This window comes from Syngnathus floridae, chromosome 18 (assembly GCF_059516105.1).
Source record: "Syngnathus floridae isolate MCC-2025c chromosome 18, RoL_Sflo_1.0, whole genome shotgun sequence".
Lineage (NCBI taxonomy): Eukaryota > Metazoa > Chordata > Actinopteri > Syngnathiformes > Syngnathidae > Syngnathus > Syngnathus floridae.
This window is the reverse complement of record NC_142430.1, coordinates 4,467,310-4,489,726: the sequence shown is the minus strand read 5'-3', so window position 1 is coordinate 4,489,726 and position 22,417 is coordinate 4,467,310. Positions and strand designations below refer to the sequence as shown.

Here is a 22,417-nt window from a genome sequence, read left to right as displayed (position 1 = left end):
ATGGCAAATAAAGGCGTGATGTGGAACTGAGTAGCAAACTAGTAGCACTTGCAAATAAAAAGACGGAATATATCCAAACAGGATGAGGAATGATATTGCGACTGTTCTGAATGTGCGGTTCAAACACACACAGTGGTACGAGACGACAAAGTGAGTTCCCACGTCACTGTCAGGGTTTCCCTCTAGGCTGTACATCACTTTCGCTTCACAGATAAGAAGAGCCCGACTCCTCCTAGTCTGAAGCTACTGAGGAAATGGTTCATTTTTTGCGCCAATTCTGATTCGGGGGGCCCTGGGCCATGAAAATATCATGCGCTTTCTGAAAAGCCGGGTGCCATCTTCATTTTAAAATTCATGTGTGGCGATGTAAAACCTAATTCCTCGGCACTTATGTTTTTTTCTATTTTACAAATAGGGAGTGGAATGATTAACTGAGAGGGGAGGGTGTGACATCCTACCATTCACTTTGCGCCAGAGATTGAACATATGATGCCAAGGTTTGCATGACCCCCAAATGTTGCTTTAAGCAGCCAGTCTAGCTTCATTTGAATATTTCTAGCAGTCCCTTCCAAAACAAACTTGTCCTCCAAGAATTTGCATGGCCGCTACCAAATGTTGTTTTGGTCTGTTGAGCTCCACAATTTGAGTCAGTCACTTTCAGAAGTCCCACTGCACCTAGAAAGGTTTCATCTCACCTTGACATTCTGTTGAGAGGTGCTTATGCTTCTGTAGATGATGAAACTCGATGAGCCAATCCACATTTTCTTTTTTTGTGAAGGTAGAACAGACAGCACTACAAAGAGTAGAAAGCTTTGTTTCCACCGACTGTTTTAAATGCATGTGACCACTGAAGATTTTCTTGGCCCTGAAGTCACCTTTGGAGCACAGTTCAAAGATAGTTTGGATTATTTTCTTTCACTTGCATACCTCACACGGTTCACTTCAAGGTAAGAGACTAAAACAATTTACAACCAAAACAGTGTGTGTGATTGAGTGTGGCGGGGATGTTCTCAGTTGGGGTTCAAAGACAGTTCAACTTGATAGCTTTTGATTAGCTTAGAAAACACGAGAGGACTCGCGCTTCAAATATTGTAGTGCAGTTTTCAATGTTATGCTTGTCCTAAGAGAGGGAGGCCTGCGCCGCTATGGGAGTAAAAGAAGAAGAGGCAATTAAAGATGATTTTTGCAGAAGTCATCTTTTTATTGCCACGTAAGAAAGTCGTATATAGAACAATAGTAAGATATTAATAGATGTCAAATCAACAACAAAACCAACTAAAAATATCCCTGTGAACCCTCCACCTGTAAAAAGGAAATCAAAAGAAGTTCATCTTAGCAACACTATGGTCATATATTTTGGGACAAAACACCTGCTATGTCTTTTTCTAACAATAGTCGAGTAGTACCAAAATATTTTTTTTTCCTCATAACTTTATTTCACAGAGTTCAAAGTCAGTAAAAGGACAACGGGGCATCACGGTGCATATTATAAGCTACTGTGCAAACAATAGTGGGAGAGTGGCTTCTACCATTGAAAATATGCTTTACATATACTTCACATGTAAATGCAGTGTCAGGACCGTAAGTATTCATTATACACGTATGCATAAATACCACAAACTGGTCCGGACATAAAAAATATAAATTCGAATGTCTTTGTGTTTAGTCCACGGCAAAGACACAAAAATGAGCCAATCGGTTAGTTGTTCTACAAAAAGATTAGCTTGCTAGTGGATAATAATCGTCCCACAAATAGCTTATCGATTCTGCTGCGGTTATGGGAAATCCCTTGGCGCTGGACATTGCAGGTGTCAATAAGTGGTGAGGGTTTTTTTTTCGTCACCATTCGCTCTGTTCCCGCTAAGCTCACAGAAAGTATACATAGTCGTTATCGTTTGCTGACAGTCCATATGAAGGACATCGTAGGAGCAAAAACAAAAACAGTACATTTCTTTTTTTTTTTTGCCATGTGCGAAAGCCAAAAGTGAAAACAATGCGCATACTGTACAGACGGAGGCTATACAAACTTGTAAACATTGCTGACAAGACCCCCCCCCCTCCCCATTTGATGTTGGAGGAGTGGGTTGAGCAAATAGCAGGATGGGGTTTTTAAAAAGAAAAAAACTTGTTAACTAAAGTTGTTTGAGCCCTTAATAGTCACCACCGTACATGGACTTTCTATTTTATCGGTACTTTCCTTCATCAAACTGCTGTATTTTTTAAATGGCAAATATGCGTGGCTGAGTAAGTGGAATCCTATTCACTAGGAAATTAAGGCTGCAAATATATTCAATTGTGAAGGACTATTGAGTCCCGAAAATAAAAACATAAATTATTATGGGACTAAAGCGAAAAATGTGACCATTTAAAAAACAGTCTGTTTTTATGATAAAAATATGTCATTTTGAGAGAATAAATCAACTACGAAGATCAGATTTATTACCCCCAGAAAATATTATAAAAATGATCAAAAATAAATTCAAAATTTAGCAAGAAAAAAATAAGACTGTTTTCATGATATTTACCATTTATTTTTAGACTTTTGCTACTTTTTTGTTCAGGGTGGCCCGTCTTATTTTTTGTTTGTTCTTTTACTGGTGTCTATGATTTAAGATGCTGCATCGATGCACCTTATGCATGTCAACAGTCATGTCAGATTCACAACTTTCCCTTTGCACCTCCAGCAGTATCAATTATTCAATGCTTCCATCCTATCCAGGGTTGACAGTCTTGTGTTGCCACCATGAAGTCGGCTCTTGTCACGTTTTGGTGATTAAAGATCACAATGAGAGCTTCTAATCCCTTCTGGCCACAAGTCTCGATTTATTGAATATCCCTAGTGGATGTTTTGCCGAGTGCTTTTCTCCCGCTTCTCACAACAATCAAGCTCAATTTTAGCGTGACATGTCTAATGGGAATTGTGTATTGTGTATTTTAATAGAGCTCTTCAACCAAGAACAAAATAGGACCGTGAGATCAGTTTTTGTTCTCTGAATAAGGCCTGGCCATTGTAGCTATAAGAAAAAGGAAAAGGGCACAAGATGAAGAAGTGTACATCTTTGAGATTCTCTCGGCTCCAATTATTGACCGCACTCTTGACAGCGGAGACTCTCCACACTTAGCTTTTTCGGCACCATGTAGTAAATATAGTACAGTGTTTTACAATAACGTCACAAATTGCTCGCAGAAGTCAGTTCGTTTATTTCGCCGTGTGCTTTGATGTGTGTGTTTTAGGTGCAAAGAAAGAATTGTGAGGTGTTTCAACCACTCAGCCCCCCCCCTTCCATTTTGCATGTGAATGTTGTGCCGAAAATGATCATTCATTTTTCCTTGACTAACTCCTTGCCACAGTATGACTGACCAAGGCTCGTAAGGTGGTGTTTTTAGCTGCCAAAATAATAGACAGGATGATTTATAAGAGGGAGAAGGCACGTAGAAAAGAAACAGCAAAAAAAAAAATCATGTCAAAAATCATCCGGGAGTCCTTACTGGACAACTTTATGTTTCAGTATTATCGAGGATGTCATGATTTGAGATATAGAAAGAGGACTGAGGACATGACCTTACACCTACACGGAACTAATTGATGACTCTTTTTGGTTCTTGATTTGTAATGTAACCAATATTGTAACGCTGAAGTTAATCACTTATTGCGCTATTCAACCCAAGCTAATTACAACGAAGCTTCCGGTCTTTCGTTTCTCTCTATTTCCCAACAAAACGTCAACAAGCTTACTAGATTGAATTGTTTCAATTATTATAGATTTTTTTATGTCTGTCTGACTGCCTGAATGAAGAATTTCCAACATGACTGTCTCTTGAAGCTGGTCATCTGTGGCCATGACCCCATCAACCGTGAGCCGTGAGTGCAACCACTTCCAGCTGCCCCGACTTTTTTTTTTTAATATAATACAAAATCTCATGGCAAGGGATGCGTATTTATTTTATTTTTTTTTACCAATTGCTTCCACCTCTATAGCCGCTTCACAATTATTCCGGTGACTGCTTCTACAAAACGGGATGAGCTTTCATGGTGAAGCAATAGCAGTTGGCAAGTGGGTTTATATTTCCACATTTTGGTCTTTGCTTATTTGGTTGTGATAAACATCGAAAGCAAGCATTGACCTTATTTTTCCACAGTCCTGAATAGAAAATCTGGGAAGATAATACATTTTGTTGTTGCTGTTGTTTTATTTATTTTGCTTGTGTGTGTATATATGATAAATGTCCAAACTTTTTTATTAACATCCCAAAATGATGTCCAGTCTTAGTTTAATGAAGGCCCTGTTCTGACCACTGTGCATATTTGACTGCAACTGTGTAAAGAGAGTGCCCTAAATCTCTTATGTACCTTATAACAAACTCCATATGTCCTTCCACTTGAGATTTAATTCAATATGTAACAAATATGCACAGCTCACATAAGCAAACAAAACAGTAAATGAGTTGTAAAAGCTAGATGAGTGACATTTCTACAATATGCTATGTGTTGGCCCCAATCTTACATGTGAATACTTGGATGTGCACTTGAGTGCGATTATGGAAGAAAGATGCTGCAGCAGCATCCGGATCCTGCTTCTCTGCCCCACCTCTGGGCCAGCTGTCAGCATGCAGATGAGAGCTGAGCAGGAACAATCCGACTCCTCAGCCCAATATTATCTGTGCTGGAGCTTTGATTGAGAAGGGTGACCTTCAGTAGTGAAGCTTATGAAGAGGCTTCTGACTGGGCACGATATAAAACCTGCTTATGAATACAGTTCAAAGCCCAGAGCCCTTGTCATATGTCGGTTCTGAACCCATCAAGAGATTCTGGTGGAATATGGTTGAGTTCAACCATGCTTGTTTAACAGACGTTCTGATATTCGGTGTGACTCGGCAATGTTTTCAAAGTCGGATCCCTTGTATTGCTTCTCGGGCTTGCTTCCCTTTTGTATCTGTATCGGCAGGTTTCCTTTTCCTTTGTAAGATACAACTTGAAAGATAGTTACCAACTTAAACCTTCCACAGACTTGAGCAGTGGTCTCGGCGATATGTAAAAAGTGACCGAACAGGCCACACACATCACAAATGTGGAGGAATCTTTGACCAGTAGCAACAAGCTTTAGCTTCATCGCACAAACAAACAGACCTGCGCCGTTTGGCCAACTCTGGTGTCGGTGTCTCCGTTGGGAAATTACTTGTCACCATTTCACATGCATACTTTACAGTTTGCCCTCATATCTTGGCTCACACAGTCACCTCTGTCTTGCTGTTGGTCACAAAGTAGGGCTGTGTGGGGAGGAAGTGTTGGCTGTGGCTGTGGCCTCTGCTGCCATGGAGCTGGTTTGGTTCCAGCACCGTACACTGAGGCCTCTTGTGGCCGTAGTTCTTCCTCCGGCCCACGGTCTCTGTCCCATCCCAGCCCCTTAAGCCCATCGTATGCCCAGACGAGATGGTATTGGAACTGTACGCCAACGGTCGACCCATTGTTGCAAAGCTGGAACCCACGGGGGTCTCGGAAACCCTGGATATTCCTAGGGATGTGCCCCCGGGCATAGTACCCCCCATGTGTGCCAAGGAGGTCGTCCCCAGTCCTGTGGGCTTGCTACTGTGGCTGTGAAGGTGAGTGAGGGCACTGTGGGAGCCGTGGGTGACGTGGCTGTGGTTGCTTTTGGATTTCTGGCCGTTGGGCTTTAACGACGTTACTCCGGCGCCGCGTCGGTCAGTCGGGAGGGTTGACACGGAGGGGATTCTGGACATCTCGGTAACATATGTTGCCACCGGCTCTGGGGTCAGCGGTCCCAATGAGGTCATCGGAGTCATAGAAGTCATTGGGGCAAGAGAGGTCATGGGCGTCATCGCGGTCATGGGTGTCATTGACGTCATCGGGGCCTTGGAGGTCATGTGGTTCATGGAGTGGGAAGCCATGGGGTTCGAAGCGATCGGGTTGGTGGTCATCGATGACAAGTTGGTCATGGGGGGTCGGGAGTTGCCCATGGGTTGGAGCGGGAGACCGCCTTTTGTTGGGAGCTCCACCATCATCCTGCGCTTGTTGAACAGATCACCGTTGTATTTGGCAGCTGGCAGAAGAGGGAGACAAAACAATCATGGATGAAATTTAATTCAGAAGTAACTTCATTTCTGTCTGTCTGTAATTCCGTATTGACTTTACTACTGCAATAGAAACAGAACAAAGTTGTGAAGTGTGTCGTGTGGCAATGAGGTAGCTGTTCCAGCCATTTAGTTTATCTCCAAATAAAAGCTGCAGCTGCAGAAGTTCTCTTTAGTTAACAATAGCAGAGAGCATTTTTAGTCTTAATTTTTCTCGCTATATCTATAATGCATGAATCTTGCTGAGAACAATCAGGAAAATACACGAGGTGGGTTAGGTAGATGGCATAAAGTTTGGTACGGATCCAAATGAGGATTATGTCTATCTTGGCATTATAAAGTTCCGTTTACAGCCTTTGGTTTAATGCTCCACGCCTCTGTCAGTCACCATGGCTGAGCCGGTGTGTCTTATCAGCATGAAATGTTTTCTGTCCTATCCGTGTTCACAGTCCAGTCATTACTCTTATGCCCTTGTTGCCTCTGTACCCTTGGAGATAAAGTTAACACACTCAGCGAGTTTCCGCTACTATTGCAGCTATAAATCTACTTTATCACAGTAAGAGCAGGTGAGAGACAAGCAGAGAGGTTTGCGGGTGAGAATCGGGAAAATGTGAGGGGGGGGGTTGTCACCCGCTGAGACGCTGCTCGAATGGCTGCCCGCGGTGGGATCGAACTTGCTCAGTCGACAGTTGAATCAATTGGGCGGCAGTCAGCGCAACAGTGCACACATCCAGGGGTGTACGTGACAGGAAACAGAAAACGTCACTGTTACGCGCAGTGGGTCTGTGCATGAAAGGCCGGCGTCGTGCTGAGACTCAAACAATATGAATTGAGGGTGGAAAAAAATAATAATAATAACCCCAGTGTCATCATTGCGTGTCAACGTTCTTATGCTAACTCATTGTGCACCGTTTGTAACCTCGAAATGCCGGGACGGAAGCTGACGGAATATTTTGTCTTGTTGTTATCTGTCGGAATTGCTTTCCTCATTAATTAAGTAATGTGTGTGTTAATTGTCATCCTATCGAGAAGCCTCTAAGCTCCAACCTTTTGAATATCTGACTTGAGCCATGGAACGGCGATCCTTGTACTTCACTAATTAGCCCCACGGGAAACATTAGTGGACGTGTGATTAAAAAAAACAAAAACTTTTCTGTTAATCCTATTTGCATTAGTGCCAAGCAGACTTTGAGTGCATCTGGAATAAACAAAAGTGTCTACTTTTTTTTTTATTGCACTCATTTTGCTCAGTGGATTATGTTTGAAAAGAAAAAAAGATCTTGCATTATGAGTAGCAGAAAGAAGGCGGCTCGGTGGGCTTTAAGGCAGACATGTTCGGATTTGACAGTACATAATTGGTGATTTGTACTTGCTGGAGACTTTCTCCAATAAGAAGCAATTAAAAAAAAAAGAAGCTGGTTTGGAACATGTTGATTTTAGACTGATGTATTGACAATAGCGAGAGGTAAAGACGACTCATTGGTTTGGCTCAAGATTAGCTCAACCAAGAACATAATGTGACGCCCTTTTCACTCTGCAGGTTCCGTCTGGCGTATACAGATTGAGTTTGCCGAGTGGAATTGAATTCTCAGAAATCTCTTTGAATTCCACTCCTCGAGCGGAAACCTCTCACGTAATTGTAACCCAGGTGATGATCGGCAGGGATCGTGCTACAGAGTAGAACCCGAAATAAGGCTGGAGATTAGCAGCCTGATGATTCTTCAAGCGGTGATAGGGATCATGATGGACTGAAGGGAGCTCAGCGGTGGATTGGAGAGGGTGGGTGTCACGGAAAAAGGAGAGATAGAGAGACAAAAGAAGATTAAGGAAGAGAAGAATCGAGGGGAGAGGATGCGATGCAGCCGATAACGACAATATGGTGGCTGCTAAAGAGTAGTTGTGAAAGGTGAGCGAGGAAATTGCAGCAATGTCACGTAATACATTGAAAGACGTTGTTATTTCCAATAGTGATTAAAATAAGAATGTGACAGGATATAAAGACTTGTGTTTTGCATCTGTCAAACTTTGCTGTCAGCATGAATCCAATTTAGTCAAGCCCCAGTCAGTCCCAATTTAATTCACTAAATAATTACCATGCAGTATATTTAATATGCAGGTATGCCCCAAAAAAACAGATGTTGTTTTGAAAGCCAAGCGTTGTTCTAAAACATGTTTCGATTGTGATTGTGATGTCATTAGAATTATGATAGATATTCCATGTATGACAAGCTTTCAAACAAAGACAAATCAGGTGGTAACACAACCGAGCCAATAACACGTGCTCTGTGTATTTGGTGGCACGTGTGACGCTGTCACCCAGTTTGATAAACAGCCTCTTTCTGTTTTACGGCATGTCAGCTTGGGTGCCACAATCAATAACATCTGTCAGATCTCTGCGCAAATGTGCTACATCTTGTTCACATTGTCCCCTGACCGTCGAGGTCCCAAAGCGTACGGGATTCCCGAATGAAACAATAAGATCACGCGGGTAATTTGTATTGAAAAGAAAACATCTGTGGTCCGTCATCTAAAGAATTGCCAGGCAGTGTGACAGTGATGCCCTTCTCTCCTAGCAAACAACAGCTTGCGCTGGTGTAACACTACAGCAGTGGATGTTGACTGATAACAAAACGAATCTTTTCATTTGAAAAGGAATGGCGTGAAAGGTGTTACGATGATTGGCACTCACCCACGGCCTTCAGGGAGGCATATTTGTTGAAGTCCTTGTTTTGCTGCTGCAACTGTTGAAGCTGCTGTTGCTGTTGTTGTTGCTGCTGCTGTTGTTGTTGCTGTTGCTGTTGCTGTTGCTGTTGCTGCTGCTGTTGCTGTTGCTGCTGTTGCTGTTGCTGTTGCTGCTGCTGATGTTCATACACATGAGCCAACTGGCTGAGGCTAGGATACGGGTGCTGTTGGACCATGTTTGACCCGGGTCCAACGTTGTTGTTAATCTGAGCACCCTCTGTGAAAAACAGATCCAATAATTAGCTTAGCATTAGCTTGATACGATCAATTGACGGAATGGGATTGTTTTGAGTGCTAAGCATGTTTGTCTCACATTTTGTGGGTGGTGAAAAATATTTACAGCAGAGTATAAATTAAATGTGGTCCCTTTTACAATGGTTAATTTCTTTTTAAACTTTAATAGTCTCACACTACTCTATCATCATGATGGTGGCAAATCCAGGCTGATGCTTAAAGTATTCTGCAATTTTTGTTCAAAACTCAAAGCATGCTCATAATTGATCCGTCTTCCTCCACATTTTAGTCGTGCAACACAAAAACGCTACTGGCTGTTGCCAAAAACAAGTTGGTACGAATATTAAGTGCACAAAGCCATTCTTGTAGTGAGGCACGGATGGAAAATCGTGTAAAGAACAGCCAAATGTCGCAAGTAATGTGGGAAATTTTCACTTCAGTTTTCTTCCGCTGTCCAAGCTTGACAGATAATTGCAAAGTGCTGTTACTGATGGCAAATGTATGAGTACACTGTGTTAAAAGCATCCTAACGTTGCCACTTGATAATTTTAGAAGCAAGAAAAAGCAAACGACAAAGCAATTTAAAGTGCATGAATGGCAGAGGAATTAGATGGCAAGAAGAAGCATAAAATAAGAGTGGCGCTATATTAATCATCGCCAACATGATGAAGAAATGAGACACATTTGGATCTCATCTTTTGGTCTTGTAAAGCAAGCTGGCTTTGAAACGAAAATGTGTGCCTTGTGGCAGTGGGGCTAATTTGCATAAGGTCCAGAACAAGCCAACATTAAGCAGGTCAGAGAGTTCATAGCAGTCTGGATAGCCTCGTACGTACTTAGCATGAATAATCAGCATGTCACAGCGAGCGGCCTAATAATCGAGTATTTTATTTGGAACCATGAGATCACATAGCCTCATGCTTATTTTGGTTCCATGACCTTTTGCCTTTAATGTGTTCTGGGCAAATTTAAATTGCATAGCAGCACAAATGAAAATGGCTGCTTATTTTCTTCGTGCCGATAAAAAACAAGTAAAAGTGGAGTTTGTTGCATTGTCACACACTGCTAGCAAAAAATGTTGGAGGGCTCCTGTCTCATATTTGGCTCCATTGCTACCGGCCGTATGGTGTAATCCTTTCGTTTATTTTTATTTTTTACTCTGCACTGAAAAATAGCAAGCAGCTGACTCATCTATTATTCCCTTTTTCTGCACTGGGTAAAATGCATCAACCCTCTTCATCTGTAAAACTGCTTCTCTGTCATTACTTGAGCCTCTTCATCTTTCGACTCCACTCTTTTGTCATGGCAACAATATTTTTTTGCCATTTTTCTTTTTTTTTTTTTTTTCCTCGTTTAGTAGTTTTGCATTGTCGTGCAGTCACCCGCGCCCACATATCAACAGGCGAGTACTGAGAAAAGTCATTGTTATGCAACCTATGTTGGGTTGTCAGTTTGTTCCTCCCCCCCCCCCTTGCAGATTTACGTCTTAGGTCAAATTCTGTCAAATTTTGTCAGCCATTATCGCCGACAAAAAAAAAAGAAATCCTGATCTTGTTTTGAGAGAAAAGCAATTTCACGAGTCATCTAACTGAGCAGAATATTTTGAGGATGAATAGATGTTGACATAAGAGTCTGCACAAATGATGAAAACCTGCCTAAATTGTGCCTTTTGTACAGTTGTCTTAATCTGTTGCGTGTATTGAAGGTGGCACTGAGAGTAAACAGCTTGTCGACCCTGATTTTTTTCCCCCCATTTTATTCTCTAACGTGAGATCAAATCATTCACTTCGGGTTGCAGGGTGCGCCGTGGTGCTGAGTGTGTGGTCCCTTCTGTGTCTCCGCATACGTGTCTTTAGTCACACTTAAAACGGTAAGCAGGTTATGTGAGAGTCTGCGAGAGGCGGGAGAGTCAAGTGCTTTTTATTTCGCCCGCCGTCTGTTTATCTGTTTGCTACACGAGACGCGTCGCATCTTTCTGTTTGTTGCTCCAGTGGTCCTCATCCTTTTTTGTCCCTATCTCGTCTCTGCAGCATGAGGACGTTTAGGATCACAGAAGTGTAAAGAGAGGCCTCACTATGAGACATTTTCATCCGTGGCTAATGGCTATTGGAGGGAAAATAAAAAGATTCCCCGTGATAAAAAAAATAATAGACGGCGGAATGGAATGCCTTTGACACTCTTAATTTAAAGGTGCTTCTATTAGCCGCAAAGCTAGCTGTGTTCACGCCCACAACGGCGCAAACTGCCCGACTGCAAAATACAAGTCATCATCTGTGTACGTCACTTTTGATTCCACTTTCTAGTCACCAAATCACTCCATAATTTGAATTTACAGACTGATCCTCCATCACTGGCGCAGGTTTTGTGCCTCGAAACAACGCCTGGAGAACTTGAGGATACAGGGCCCCTGAATAATACATGATATGCAGCTTCGCCCGAGAGTTGCTGCTCTTCTTAAATTCATTGGACAACACTGTACATGGCAGATTCTGCACTTCTATACGGCCGTGTTTTTCCCAAACACTGCTCATCTCATTATCACCTCCATATGTCACGTTGTCACTTTGGCTTCTCTCATTAACTGTGCTCCCATTTAAGGAAACGCAAAAGAAAGATACATTGGAATATGCTTGAAAGGGTTTTTTAGTCATCCCCCTCGAGTCTGCCATTAAACACATAGGCTTGAGATGAGAGAGAAGGAATATTGAAAAGTCTGTCATGGGAAATGGCTCGGCGAGATTTTAAACACCTAATTGTTCCTTCCTGAGCATTCCAAAGGACAATGGCCTCGGGCGCATCCACCCAGATGTCATAGCGTTCTCATTTTGAAATACTATTGATTACTACTGCGCCGCCTCGATTGTTTCTATTATCTCGCCAGCATCCAATGCATTGACTTGGGGTCTCGCAGGACGTCGTTAAGCCCGGCAGCAGAATCAACAGGAAGAAAACTCCCTGAGATTCATGAAACCTGAAAGCTGTGTAGAGGGGGGAGAAAAAAAAATCACTAATCGAGATGAAAAATGTTGTGATAGGAACCTTTGCCGTCCTGCGAGACACTAATCTCCCTAAGACACAACAGATGGGAGCAACCATTTGTGGCGACGTTCTAATGTGTCATTTCAACTCATTTCACACTCATGTTAAATGCAAAATGAATCAAACTCGTGGCATCTATCATTGCGCGAGTGATCGAAAATAGCCCGCGCGTAAAGGGCAGGCAAGCGATAAACCGGCCGTGTATGATAATTATTTATTATTTTATGTTGAATTTTTTTATTGAATTTTTTTGGTGGGAATCTATATTATTTTTTATTTTCTATTGGTTATTCTATATTGACATAACGTTAGCATGGTATTTTCGTGTCAAATTGAAAAAAAAATAAGACACATCAGCTACAGTTGCAGTTTTTCTAGTCATATTCAGTATATTCTAGTATATTCAGTCAAGCTCGGCTGCACTCTATCTCCTGAGTTGACAGCGTTTATCATTCAAAGAGTCACCAAAAGGGACAAAGACAGCAAAATACCTGCTCCATTAAAGCGCAACTGTCACAAGAAGCTCTTATTCATCACCATGATGAAAGAGAAAGTCACAATAACATCATCCGGGCCTATTGTGTGCCTCAACGATCTTCTGTCTCATTCACACAAAGACGACGTAATTAGCTTGAAATATTGCTCTGCGTTATAAAAATACAAAAAAAAGAAGAAAAACAGTGAGCCATCATTCTTCCTTGGCTCCATTCGTCTTCCCTACAAGTGCTGTCCTAAGTAAATATTTGTGATTGACAGGTTGCTAACACCGCAGCATGCCGTCATTCACTTGTACCTTCGACCTAATGGGGCCGTTTGGGCTTTCCCGTTATGAGTCAGCAAGCGGGAGCGCTTGCCGCTCCGTCAACCCCGACGACGACATCCTGCCCGAGACAAAGCGACACAGACAATGAGTGGCAGGTAGAGAGGAAGGCATGGCAAGATGGCCGTGATAAGGATGTGTCCCCACAGGGAGCTTGACACCTCTGACAAGATGTCAGCAGTCGTGACCCACTTACCACTAGCGGACATGCTTTTCCACTCGACTGGTGTTTACGTTATTAGCACTTAGATGCAGTTAGCATGTCTGCTAGCTGAGCAAACCTTAGGCTTAGAAGTTGTTTTTAACCAAATGTGAAACTGTCCGTAAACGTCACTGAGCCAAAGCAGTAGTTATCCCCGTAATTTTTTTTCCCCCCATAGTCATTGCAGTGGCACCCATCTCGGCACAAATTCTTGAATGGATGGCACAAACCCGATTTCCCCGTTCCAAGCCTTTTCCTATTGTTTCATTTTGCAAAGGCAAAATGCTTGCCATTTAACAGTGACTGTCTTACTATTCAAATTGAATCCCAGTACTAGAAATTTGATATTCCTGGAAAAACCCGTCCCCATATCCAAGTGGTTTATTTCTGCTCTAAACTAAAGTGATATATTTGTCCCAGCTTCATATTTAATCCAGCTGCCTCTGAAGTAACAAAGCAGATGGACTGAAGGCAGAGCGCTGATAGTATTTAATTACCTGCAGCCATCCCACTGCAGTATTTTATAATCTGCTCCTCTGGCTCTGCCCAAGTGATGTTTTTTGTCAGTACACTTTTAGTCTGCTGCACCTGCTCAATGCTTGGCAGGTGTGTGTATGTTGGAACACATCTGTGAGCAGCTTTTCCCAGCCTCCAAAGACAAAGACGAAGGGGCAAGAGACAGTGTTTCCCGAAAAAAAAGAAAACAGCAGCACTGGCAAATGGATTGTGCACTGCTAATTAGGGAATTTAGGCGCCGACTGTTGTCCGCCATTCAAATGGCATTGCATCAAGCTAATTAACCCGAAACTGCAAGTTACAGTTTGGGGAAGCGAGAAAAGTTTCTCCTTCTGGTTCATCCTGCATCACACTTCTTGTCCATCTGTATAAAGGAAGCCTTTACTGCACCAAATCATCTCACTGGATACCTTTCGCTTCTCCCAGCTCATGAATGATGTACACTTTAGAAGAATGGCGTATTATTTCGGAAACCTCAGAAGCCCAGAGGGACTCCTCCTCCTCCTCCTCCTCCTCCTCACTAAGACATACAGATTAGCCCCCGTAGTGAATTCCACACTCGGCCGCAAACATTACCTCGATGACATTCTATTATTAGCCATGTCAACTAAATACGCCGCGTATTGATGGGCCAGCTATACTCCCTTGGAGAGCTGAGGCTAAAATGAAGAGGGCAAAAAAAATGAGGTTAGGGAAGTAAGGAAGGCTGTCTCGCCCCATTTATGGTAGGATCAACAAAAAAAAGTGGCGCTGTCTATTTGACTCTAGTTTGTGTTTTATTTACTTTAAATGATAATAATGCAAAAACTGAGCCAAGGTGTCGTAGAGTTTGGTGGCTCCTGGAATTGTGGTGTCCTGGCAACAAGGAGTGTGATGCCCCCCTCTGCTTGATGAATGCTGCAGTGCAGCGAGGCAGACAGGCAAAGTGGCTCCTAAGCAACAACGTAACGGGGGTAAGAAGAAGTGGGTCACTCGGAAATCCCATATGGGGAACCCCCAAAACCCCTTCAACCAACTATTTATTGCCACTGGGCATGTTAGCATGTGATAGTTTTTTTTTTTTTTTGCAATATCAATTTAGTTTACAACAATGGATACAGTTAAAAAAAAAAAAAAAAAACTACTAAGAATTCCACGCCAATGCTTTTCTTCCCAAATGAACCACATTCAAAGTAGTTAATTATGAGATTCATTTTAATCCACACCTTTTTAGGTAATAACTGCTAACGGCTGCCTTCCGGGGGAAGAAAAGTATCCTTTAAAAAACACAAACTCGGCACACATTACTCCCTTTAGTCTCTTTTGTTACTCGCTACTTCTTTCACTCTCCCTCGTGCTACCTCTATTGCTTAGCTAAAAGCTCCTTTTGTTTGTTTATTTTTAATTCAGTGGCGAACTACAGCGAAGATCAGAGCCCAGATTCAAACCCCAAATCTCACAAACGTGATGCTAATTTAACATTGCGGCCCATTCGGCAAGTGATGATGATGTCGCTTCACCAAATTCCACATCTAGTTTTATATCAGACAAAACTATCAAACAGCAGCTGTGCTTTTCCCTCGCCGCAAAAAGATAATCGTGTTGTTTTTTTCCCGTTGGAAACATAACCTGAAATGGCATGAGGTGCATTTGAATTTAGGCAGCAGGAGATAGAGATTACGGGTCAGAGGAGGGAGTCATACATAAATCAAATCTGTTGCGCTGCCGGCAATGCTGCGCGCAATGAATTATGTATCGTTTATAACTTTTAACTGTTGATCTTGGGACAGAACAGAGCTGCTGGAACAATTTACACAACATGAAAAAAGAAAAATAAGAGGACAGGGTGACAAAGACTGCGGAATATATTGGCGAGAAGAAATGGCTGCTTGTTTTAGTGCTGCAAAGATTAAAATCAATACAAACATGCAGCCGGACGAGAAAGCTGGCGCGGGCAAATAAGATCCAATTTGTTGTTGGTATAACATGAGAGAAGACAGGCAGAAGCATTAATCTTTGAGCATGATTACTCTCGCATGTGCGGCAAATGTTCACATTCAGCTCCTTCCACTGAGCTCGGCGAATTTTTCCCCGTATATTAATATTGATGGGTTGATTTTCATCATATCACACCTGCCCATTTATATTGTTTTGGACCATCGTGACGCATTTCCAACGGCCACATGTCACCTCGTCGCGGGCCAGCACCCAGCATGGTTTGTGGTGTCCATATGTATGCAGGAGAGCAGCAGGGTAAGTTTGAGGAGGGGGGGGGGGTTCCTTCCTCCTCCAGGCAAGGCCATACTGACGCCTGTGGGCAAGATTGAGGTGGGTGGCGGCTCCTTTCCAAAAAGACTGGGGCGCCCTGAACGCGACATGCGGATAAGGAGAAGGTTCACAAATGCGCCCCCAGCGTGAGCTGTCCCGAGTTTTACATCGCTGGTGGCATGGAGCAGCTAGCCAAGCAAATCTGCTGCCTGCCCCGAAGGCTTCAGGCCCAGGAATTAAATGTGTGCATGACTTGCTGCTTTTTGTTGTCCATATGAACACGTGGAAAAATATTGTCCTAATTTTGTCGGGCACAATGGTGAAAATGTAAAAAGTACTACTTCAGTCTCAAACAAATTCTGTTGCCATTTTAATTGTTGTGCATCACATTGGGAGTTGCTTCATACATTTAATAGGGCCATATTATGCAAAATTGACTTTTTAATTGTTCGCATACAAATAGTTCTGGCCTCTGGTGTGCCTGTACACTCATAAAGTGTGAAATTACACAACCAATTACATGCGAGCGGACTATTTTCTTTTTTTGAGCAAACTGCTCGGAATTGTCATATCACAGTTGGGCTATTTTTCATAGTACCGCCGCGGTGCACTTAAACCAAACTTCATGTTTGTGATATTTCCAAATCAAAGCTGTTTTAAAATACGCACATATGTGGCCACACTTGATTTCTACTGTATTGTCATTCTAGAACATGCTCAGTTAATGTATTATAAAAAAAGGCTGTAATAGAAACAGATTACACGGGGATTTAACACAACATGCTAGAGAGAGCCCATGTGGGCTAACAATGCAATTTGAGCTTTGCCTACACGGCATGTTCGACAGTCAGCGGTTATTATTGTTCACAGGAACGTTGCGGTTTTGAATAATAAAGATGTCCGCCGCATTCAAGTGAGCAAACACATCCGAGCATGACAAATAATAAAAAAAAAAAGAAAACAAGCTGTGCTTTTCCACCATCGTGTTTTGCTTAATCATTAGGTTTGCGCTTGATTTACGGTGACAGAAAAGTGTCACAATATTTGCGGGTCTCTTATTATATCAGATGATTAAAAAAAAGAGTCAGTGTAGCAGTTAATTACAACGCAGTGGTGATAACCACCTGTTTCAACATACAGATGGGAGCGCTTTCAACCCATTCCCTGACAGTAGATAGTCCTATATATGTAAATGAGGAAACGGATAAGCGGAGATGGATGCAATTTAGCCTGCCGCACTCAAGATTTGACTGAAGTGCACCACGGGTCACGTGGCTAACATTTGCATGCGAATGCTAAACGCATTAGCGCGCATAGTCGGACATATGAACACACTCCCGTACATAATTACCTGTCAAATACCATGTGACTCGCTCACAGGAAATAAAATAATTAATATTTATGATAAGAAATGCTTCCATTGTATAGGTCGATAACGTCAGATTTTATTTTACCGACAACTCGTATGTTAGTGTTCAGTGCCGTTTGACCCGATGCATTCGGCTGGTGTTCACTTAAATCAAGTGAACGAGACTTCGGGGGCTTGTTGACTGAAAGCCTCGGTCTTCACGTAAAAGCCCTTTAAGAGGAAAACAAAATCCACTCCTGGAGTAGACTTCTCATCATTTGCCGAAATTGCAATTCCTTTTGCTAGCTTCCTGTTCACCTTTGTGCTTAAACTGAGTGGATTTCTGTCAGCAAGTTGATGGTGGCTGTGCGGCACCTCGATTCTCATAAACAGCCGTCTAATGGGGTCTTGGGGATGCTGAGGGGCCTCACATTGAGATAATTAGGCAGAGAGAGGGTTCCAGGAAAGAGGCCCTGGAGGGAAAGAAGAGGCATGGATGACTTACTGCCTGCTTTGTATACTGTTCAATGTAAAGTCCAGTTGACATTTTCATATATGTCAAAATGAGGCACACACATGCGCGTGACAGATCGCTCGGTCCTGCAGAGTCGTGTTCCCTTTCACAGTCTCTCCCCTCGCCGATGTATTTTCAGCCTGGCCCTGTGAGTCGGATCTGTAACTGAGGCTCTCGCTTCCGCTCTGACACTCTGCAATCTGATGTGAAACTGTGAAGGCTCCACTGACAGCGGGGGGCACAAAGGTCACACTCCTTTTTTATATATATAGAAATACGCCAAGTTTCTTTTTGACAACTCCGCGCCGTGCATTCTAAAAAAAAAAAAAAAAAAAGGATGGCAGATGAAGTATTTTGCCGACAAGGCCTTTCCTCATGTCTGAACTCTCACAAGCAATTACCTATTAAAATGTTATCTTTCCCATCTCGGAATGTTTAGGAAAAGATTATAACTGCTGGGGGAAGATAATTAAGACTGCAAACGGGGGAATTGCGTTGCGGAGACAGCGCACAGCGTGCACGCGGCTGGCGATCTCTTTTGTCTTATTAAAGCTCACCTCAAGCTCTAATGCGAGAAATGTCTGATACATCACTGTCAATATTGATTAAAGTGCGGGAAATCATTCATTGGTGCTAATTTACAATTACCCTGTTAATTAAATCCGACTGGGACGCATTGAGGTTAGACGTAGTTGGGGTGAGTTTGCCTTTCGAGGTTCCACTCTACTGACATTTCACTTTGAGATGAGACGTGATTGTTCTTTCCAGTGCAAAGACAAAAAATTTGAAATGTATCCTGAATTAAGTTTGAATTGCCCAAGGGGCCTTTCTGTACATATCGTCCTCAATTACAAAAGGAAAGCCTTCAGAGCTTGGGAAATGGCTGCTGCCACCAGTGTGGGTGTTTGCCACTCAGATCTTTTTTACTCCACATATTATGCCATTCCCTCTCCCCGTTCCTACTTCCGCTCTTTCTCCGAGCCTCCCCTCTTTTTTTTTTTTTTTTTGTCTCTTCAGCTCTTTGACGCTGAAAGGGAAGCGCTGCCGGATTTTGAGCCTTTGAGGATTCAAACCGATACTGTTGAGACAAAGTCCGCCAGCCAGTCGGTCCAGCTGGGGATATAAAACCCCCCAAAAAAAAAACACGGCCATTGTAAGAGTCCTCAACATTACAAATACCTCTATCCATTGCCCGATTAATTAATATTGTGTGTCTCCCACTTATTGTGAACAAAAAATGATCTCCCAGCAACGAGTTGCCAGATCCATCGATGTCAGTAATACGGTAATCATGCCATAAACTCTAATCAATACATGCGCTAAGAATAGATTTCCCGGCGCTATATGGGAGCAAATCTACTCGGTGCAGCCTTTAACCTTAGCACTTGTCTTTCCACTGCAATTACCACCTATCTATTATCCTCTCCCCTTCTTTGCATTCAGTCTATGCATCATCTGATAAATCATTTTAAACAAGAATAACATGTCTATAGCCAGCAAATCCATATCGAATTCCTATCCAAGCCAACTTCCACTCTGACACCTTGAACCAATCACGCTTGCCCGTCCGTCTCGTATACGGATCTGTCGTTTCCCGATCTAGGAGGTTAATAACGGTCGACATGATTACCCACGAGCTGGAGGATTAGAGTGTTTCCACACTGCAAATAGTAATGGCCATTTCACAGCAGCGTCCACTCAGGTGATAGGTCACCCCACTATCTCATCTCTCCCACTGTGAGGACAGAAAAAGATTCCCACTCGCAAACTGCTTTTATTTTTTGGTCTTTTCATGCCAACAATATTAAATCATACCAACCTATATATTTATTTTTCCACTCTTTAATGTATTCTCACAGAGTTTTGATGCAGATTATTTTCTCTCGCTGCCAGCTCATTTAACATTAAAGGCTCCGAGGAAACATAACCATCAACATAATGAACAATAATCACATGACTAAACGGAAGTCGTCAGGCAAACATGAACAAAATGGTTGTTGTTTTAATGACTTGGAAGTACTTTGAAGTGGTCGGACGGCTGCATACTAACAGCGCTGTTCTTATTTCTTTTGTTTGATCTTGGATGCTTAAACACAATGAGGCCTCAGTTGGCGTAGTAGCCCACGAGATTCCTGCATAACTCCCAGCCGACACACCATCTCACGTTCCTTCCTCTCCAACCCACACACACACTCACTTTTCAAATTACATCATGTGGACGTGATGCAGAATCTGCTGATGCAGAATCTGCTGCATCCAAAAACTATCCTGAACATTCAGAGGGTAACAAAGCCTCATATGACAGCCACCAGAAACTTACGAAGGTTGGCAGCCCTGGAAGCATAGTGCTTGGAATGCAAGCCTAGGGCCTCCTCTCCTCGGTACTGCTCACCTGGACATCCGCCTTGCAGCACACTGGCCACCGCCCTGTAACACATCAGAAGAAAGAAATAAGGAACCTGCCTGTCGCATCGTTTTTCCACACCTCAGTTTGGGTTTCTGCCCAAGATTTGTTATTAATGAGCATTTGTATTTCCATTTCACTTATTTACCGTACTGTGTGTTCTTTTCCACAGTGAAGTAACACGTGCGTTTATGGGTGTAATTTGATTATTCAGCTGAACTGCACTGGGCCTAGAGTACGCAGAATCTTTCTATGCAATTGGTCACATCGCCAGTGCGAGATTGACAATAACAACTACTTAGTTCATATTAATTGACGCAGTTTTCCCCGATCATTACACATGCTGCAGTTAAGCTCCTATGAGAGCATTTGCAGAAATGGAGCGCGATGCCTTCCACTCGGGTGAAAAGAAACCGCCCCCGCCCGTTGAGAGGAGCGTGGCTCGCGTAATCCACAGTACAAGTGGATGCGTGAAGCTGAGAGAGGCAAAATAGTATTCAACTAAAGCAGAATCCGATTCGTGTTGTTTTTGGATTATTTTGCGTGCCAAGGTGCGCATTGCGCACGATGGGTTTGATGAGGAAACAAAATAGCAAGTTTGCACAAAAGAGAGGGGGGCGTGTTTATATATATATATATATATATATATATATATATATATATATATATATATATATATATATATATATATATATATATATATATATATATATATATATATATATATATTTTTTTTTATTTATTTATTTATTTATTTATTTATTTATTTATTTATTTATTTTTTACGACAGGAAACGATTAACATTCGAGACTTACCGGGACATATTCTCTCTCTGCGGACGGTGAGCCTTTTCGAGCCCCAATTTGGTGAAAATCCCCACAAGCGCCATGATAGCCACAACTCCGCATATGATGTAAACAATCAAGTTCGTCTTGTCTTTGGTGCTGTCGTGCAGCTTGTTCATTTTCTTATACGGGGTTTGGCCGGTCTTCATCCACAGTGGGGTGTCGTAGTTCTTACAGGTGCTCTGATCCAGTCGAGAGTCTTTGTAGGAGCAGCAGAAGCGGAATCCACAGGTGCCGCAGCAGTATAAATAATTGCCCGTTTTGCAAATAAACGGAGGGTCCCACTGGCCCATCACGTCGTAGTAGCCCCTGCATTTGTCCTCGGTGTGCGGGGTCTCCTCGGACACGCTCTCCTCCTCCCTGGAGCCGTTGGAGGTGGCGATCATCACGAAGCCCCCGAGCAAGCCCGGCTCCCCGTCAGCCTTGCACACCAGAGCGGTAACTTTGAGGAGCAGGAAGCCGAGGAGAAAAGAATCGCCTCTCATGGTAGCTTCCTCCACCGTTCAACTTCACGCTGAAACGCCGAGACTCGAAGAAGAGAGGCGGTCATGCCACGCTGAAAAGTCCAGGAACATACACCCAAACAGCAATGCGCCTTCGTCCGAGCTGATGAACATCTTAACTAACATCATCTGAAAGCATTCGAGATTCGAAGCACTCGTGGCTCTGCGTCTTATCAGTAAACAGTTTTTTTTTAAATTATTATTATTATTATTTCCCCTCTCAAAGAGAACTGCGCTTTACGCATTCATCGGCGCGCTCTTACGCACCAGACACTTGCAGCACTGAGAGCCCAGTGAGAAATGTGGTGGGAGAGCCTGGTGCGCTAAAGAGAAGAGGAGGAAAACAAGCAGAAGGGAGAGGAAGAGAGAGAGAGAGAGGGAGGCTACAAACAGAGGTCCAACATTATGGAATCATGTGAACTGACTAAATACAACAAATTAATTTAATATTGAGTCTAGCTGAATCTTAACAGAATCAAACGAATCACACAAGCATAATGACTTTTAGCACTTCTTATCACCTACTACTGGTCTAAAAAAAAAAAAAAAAAAAAAAAACTGAAAATTATTCCCAAATCATACCTGTTGGCTACATCTGAGGGAATTTTTAAGTTTTGTCGAACTGGGACAGACTTTGATTAGCTCAATGAGCTCGGCAAATGAAGCCAGTAAAGGGTGCAAATCCTAAATTGAGACACAGCAACCATTCACACTCTCAGTGAGTGGGAACTGCACTCACGCTGCCTGCACGAAATTCAGGCTAGTGAACCATGACAGCATCAGTGACTTGCTACTGTATCTGTTTTAATCTGCAACAGGCAAGGACCCACATATGATAACTTAAACATGGAAGTATACTGACCCGAGTCGGCCCAGCCCTCCATGTGACCCAAAACAGAATAAGCTGTATAT

The 22,417-nt window shown here is 42.7% G+C and overlaps 1 protein-coding gene across 1 annotated transcript; it reads right to left on the bottom strand.

The window, feature by feature from the left end:
- Positions 1-1,177: 1,177 nt before the first annotated feature.
- shisa9a (shisa family member 9a) lies at positions 1,178-22,040 on the bottom strand. Its single transcript, XM_088360614.1, has 4 exons — positions 20,973-22,040; positions 20,073-20,179; positions 8,780-9,049; positions 1,178-6,059 (listed from the first exon to the last, which is right to left on the bottom strand). Exons 1-4 carry the CDS (start codon positions 21,485-21,487, stop codon positions 5,227-5,229), a joined length of 1,725 nt encoding a protein of 574 aa, XP_088216740.1. The 5' UTR covers positions 21,488-22,040; the 3' UTR covers positions 1,178-5,226.
- Positions 22,041-22,417: the final 377 nt, after the last annotated feature.

What these genes read in the sequence shown, in the direction of transcription:
- shisa9a (XM_088360614.1), bottom strand. Translation starts at nt 21,487, where the DNA reads ATGAGAGGCGATTCTTTTCTCCTCGGCTTCCTGCTCCTCAAAGTTACC. An exon ending in CAGAGAGAGAATATGTCCCG is followed by an intron (nt 20,180 to 20,972) that starts GTAAGTCTCGAA and finishes GATGTGTTACAG; the next exon opens with GGCGGTGGCCAGTGTGCTGC. An exon ending in TGCCTCCCTGAAGGCCGTGG is followed by an intron (nt 6,060 to 8,779) that starts GTGAGTGCCAAT and finishes CTCTTCTGCCAG; the next exon opens with CTGCCAAATACAACGGTGAT.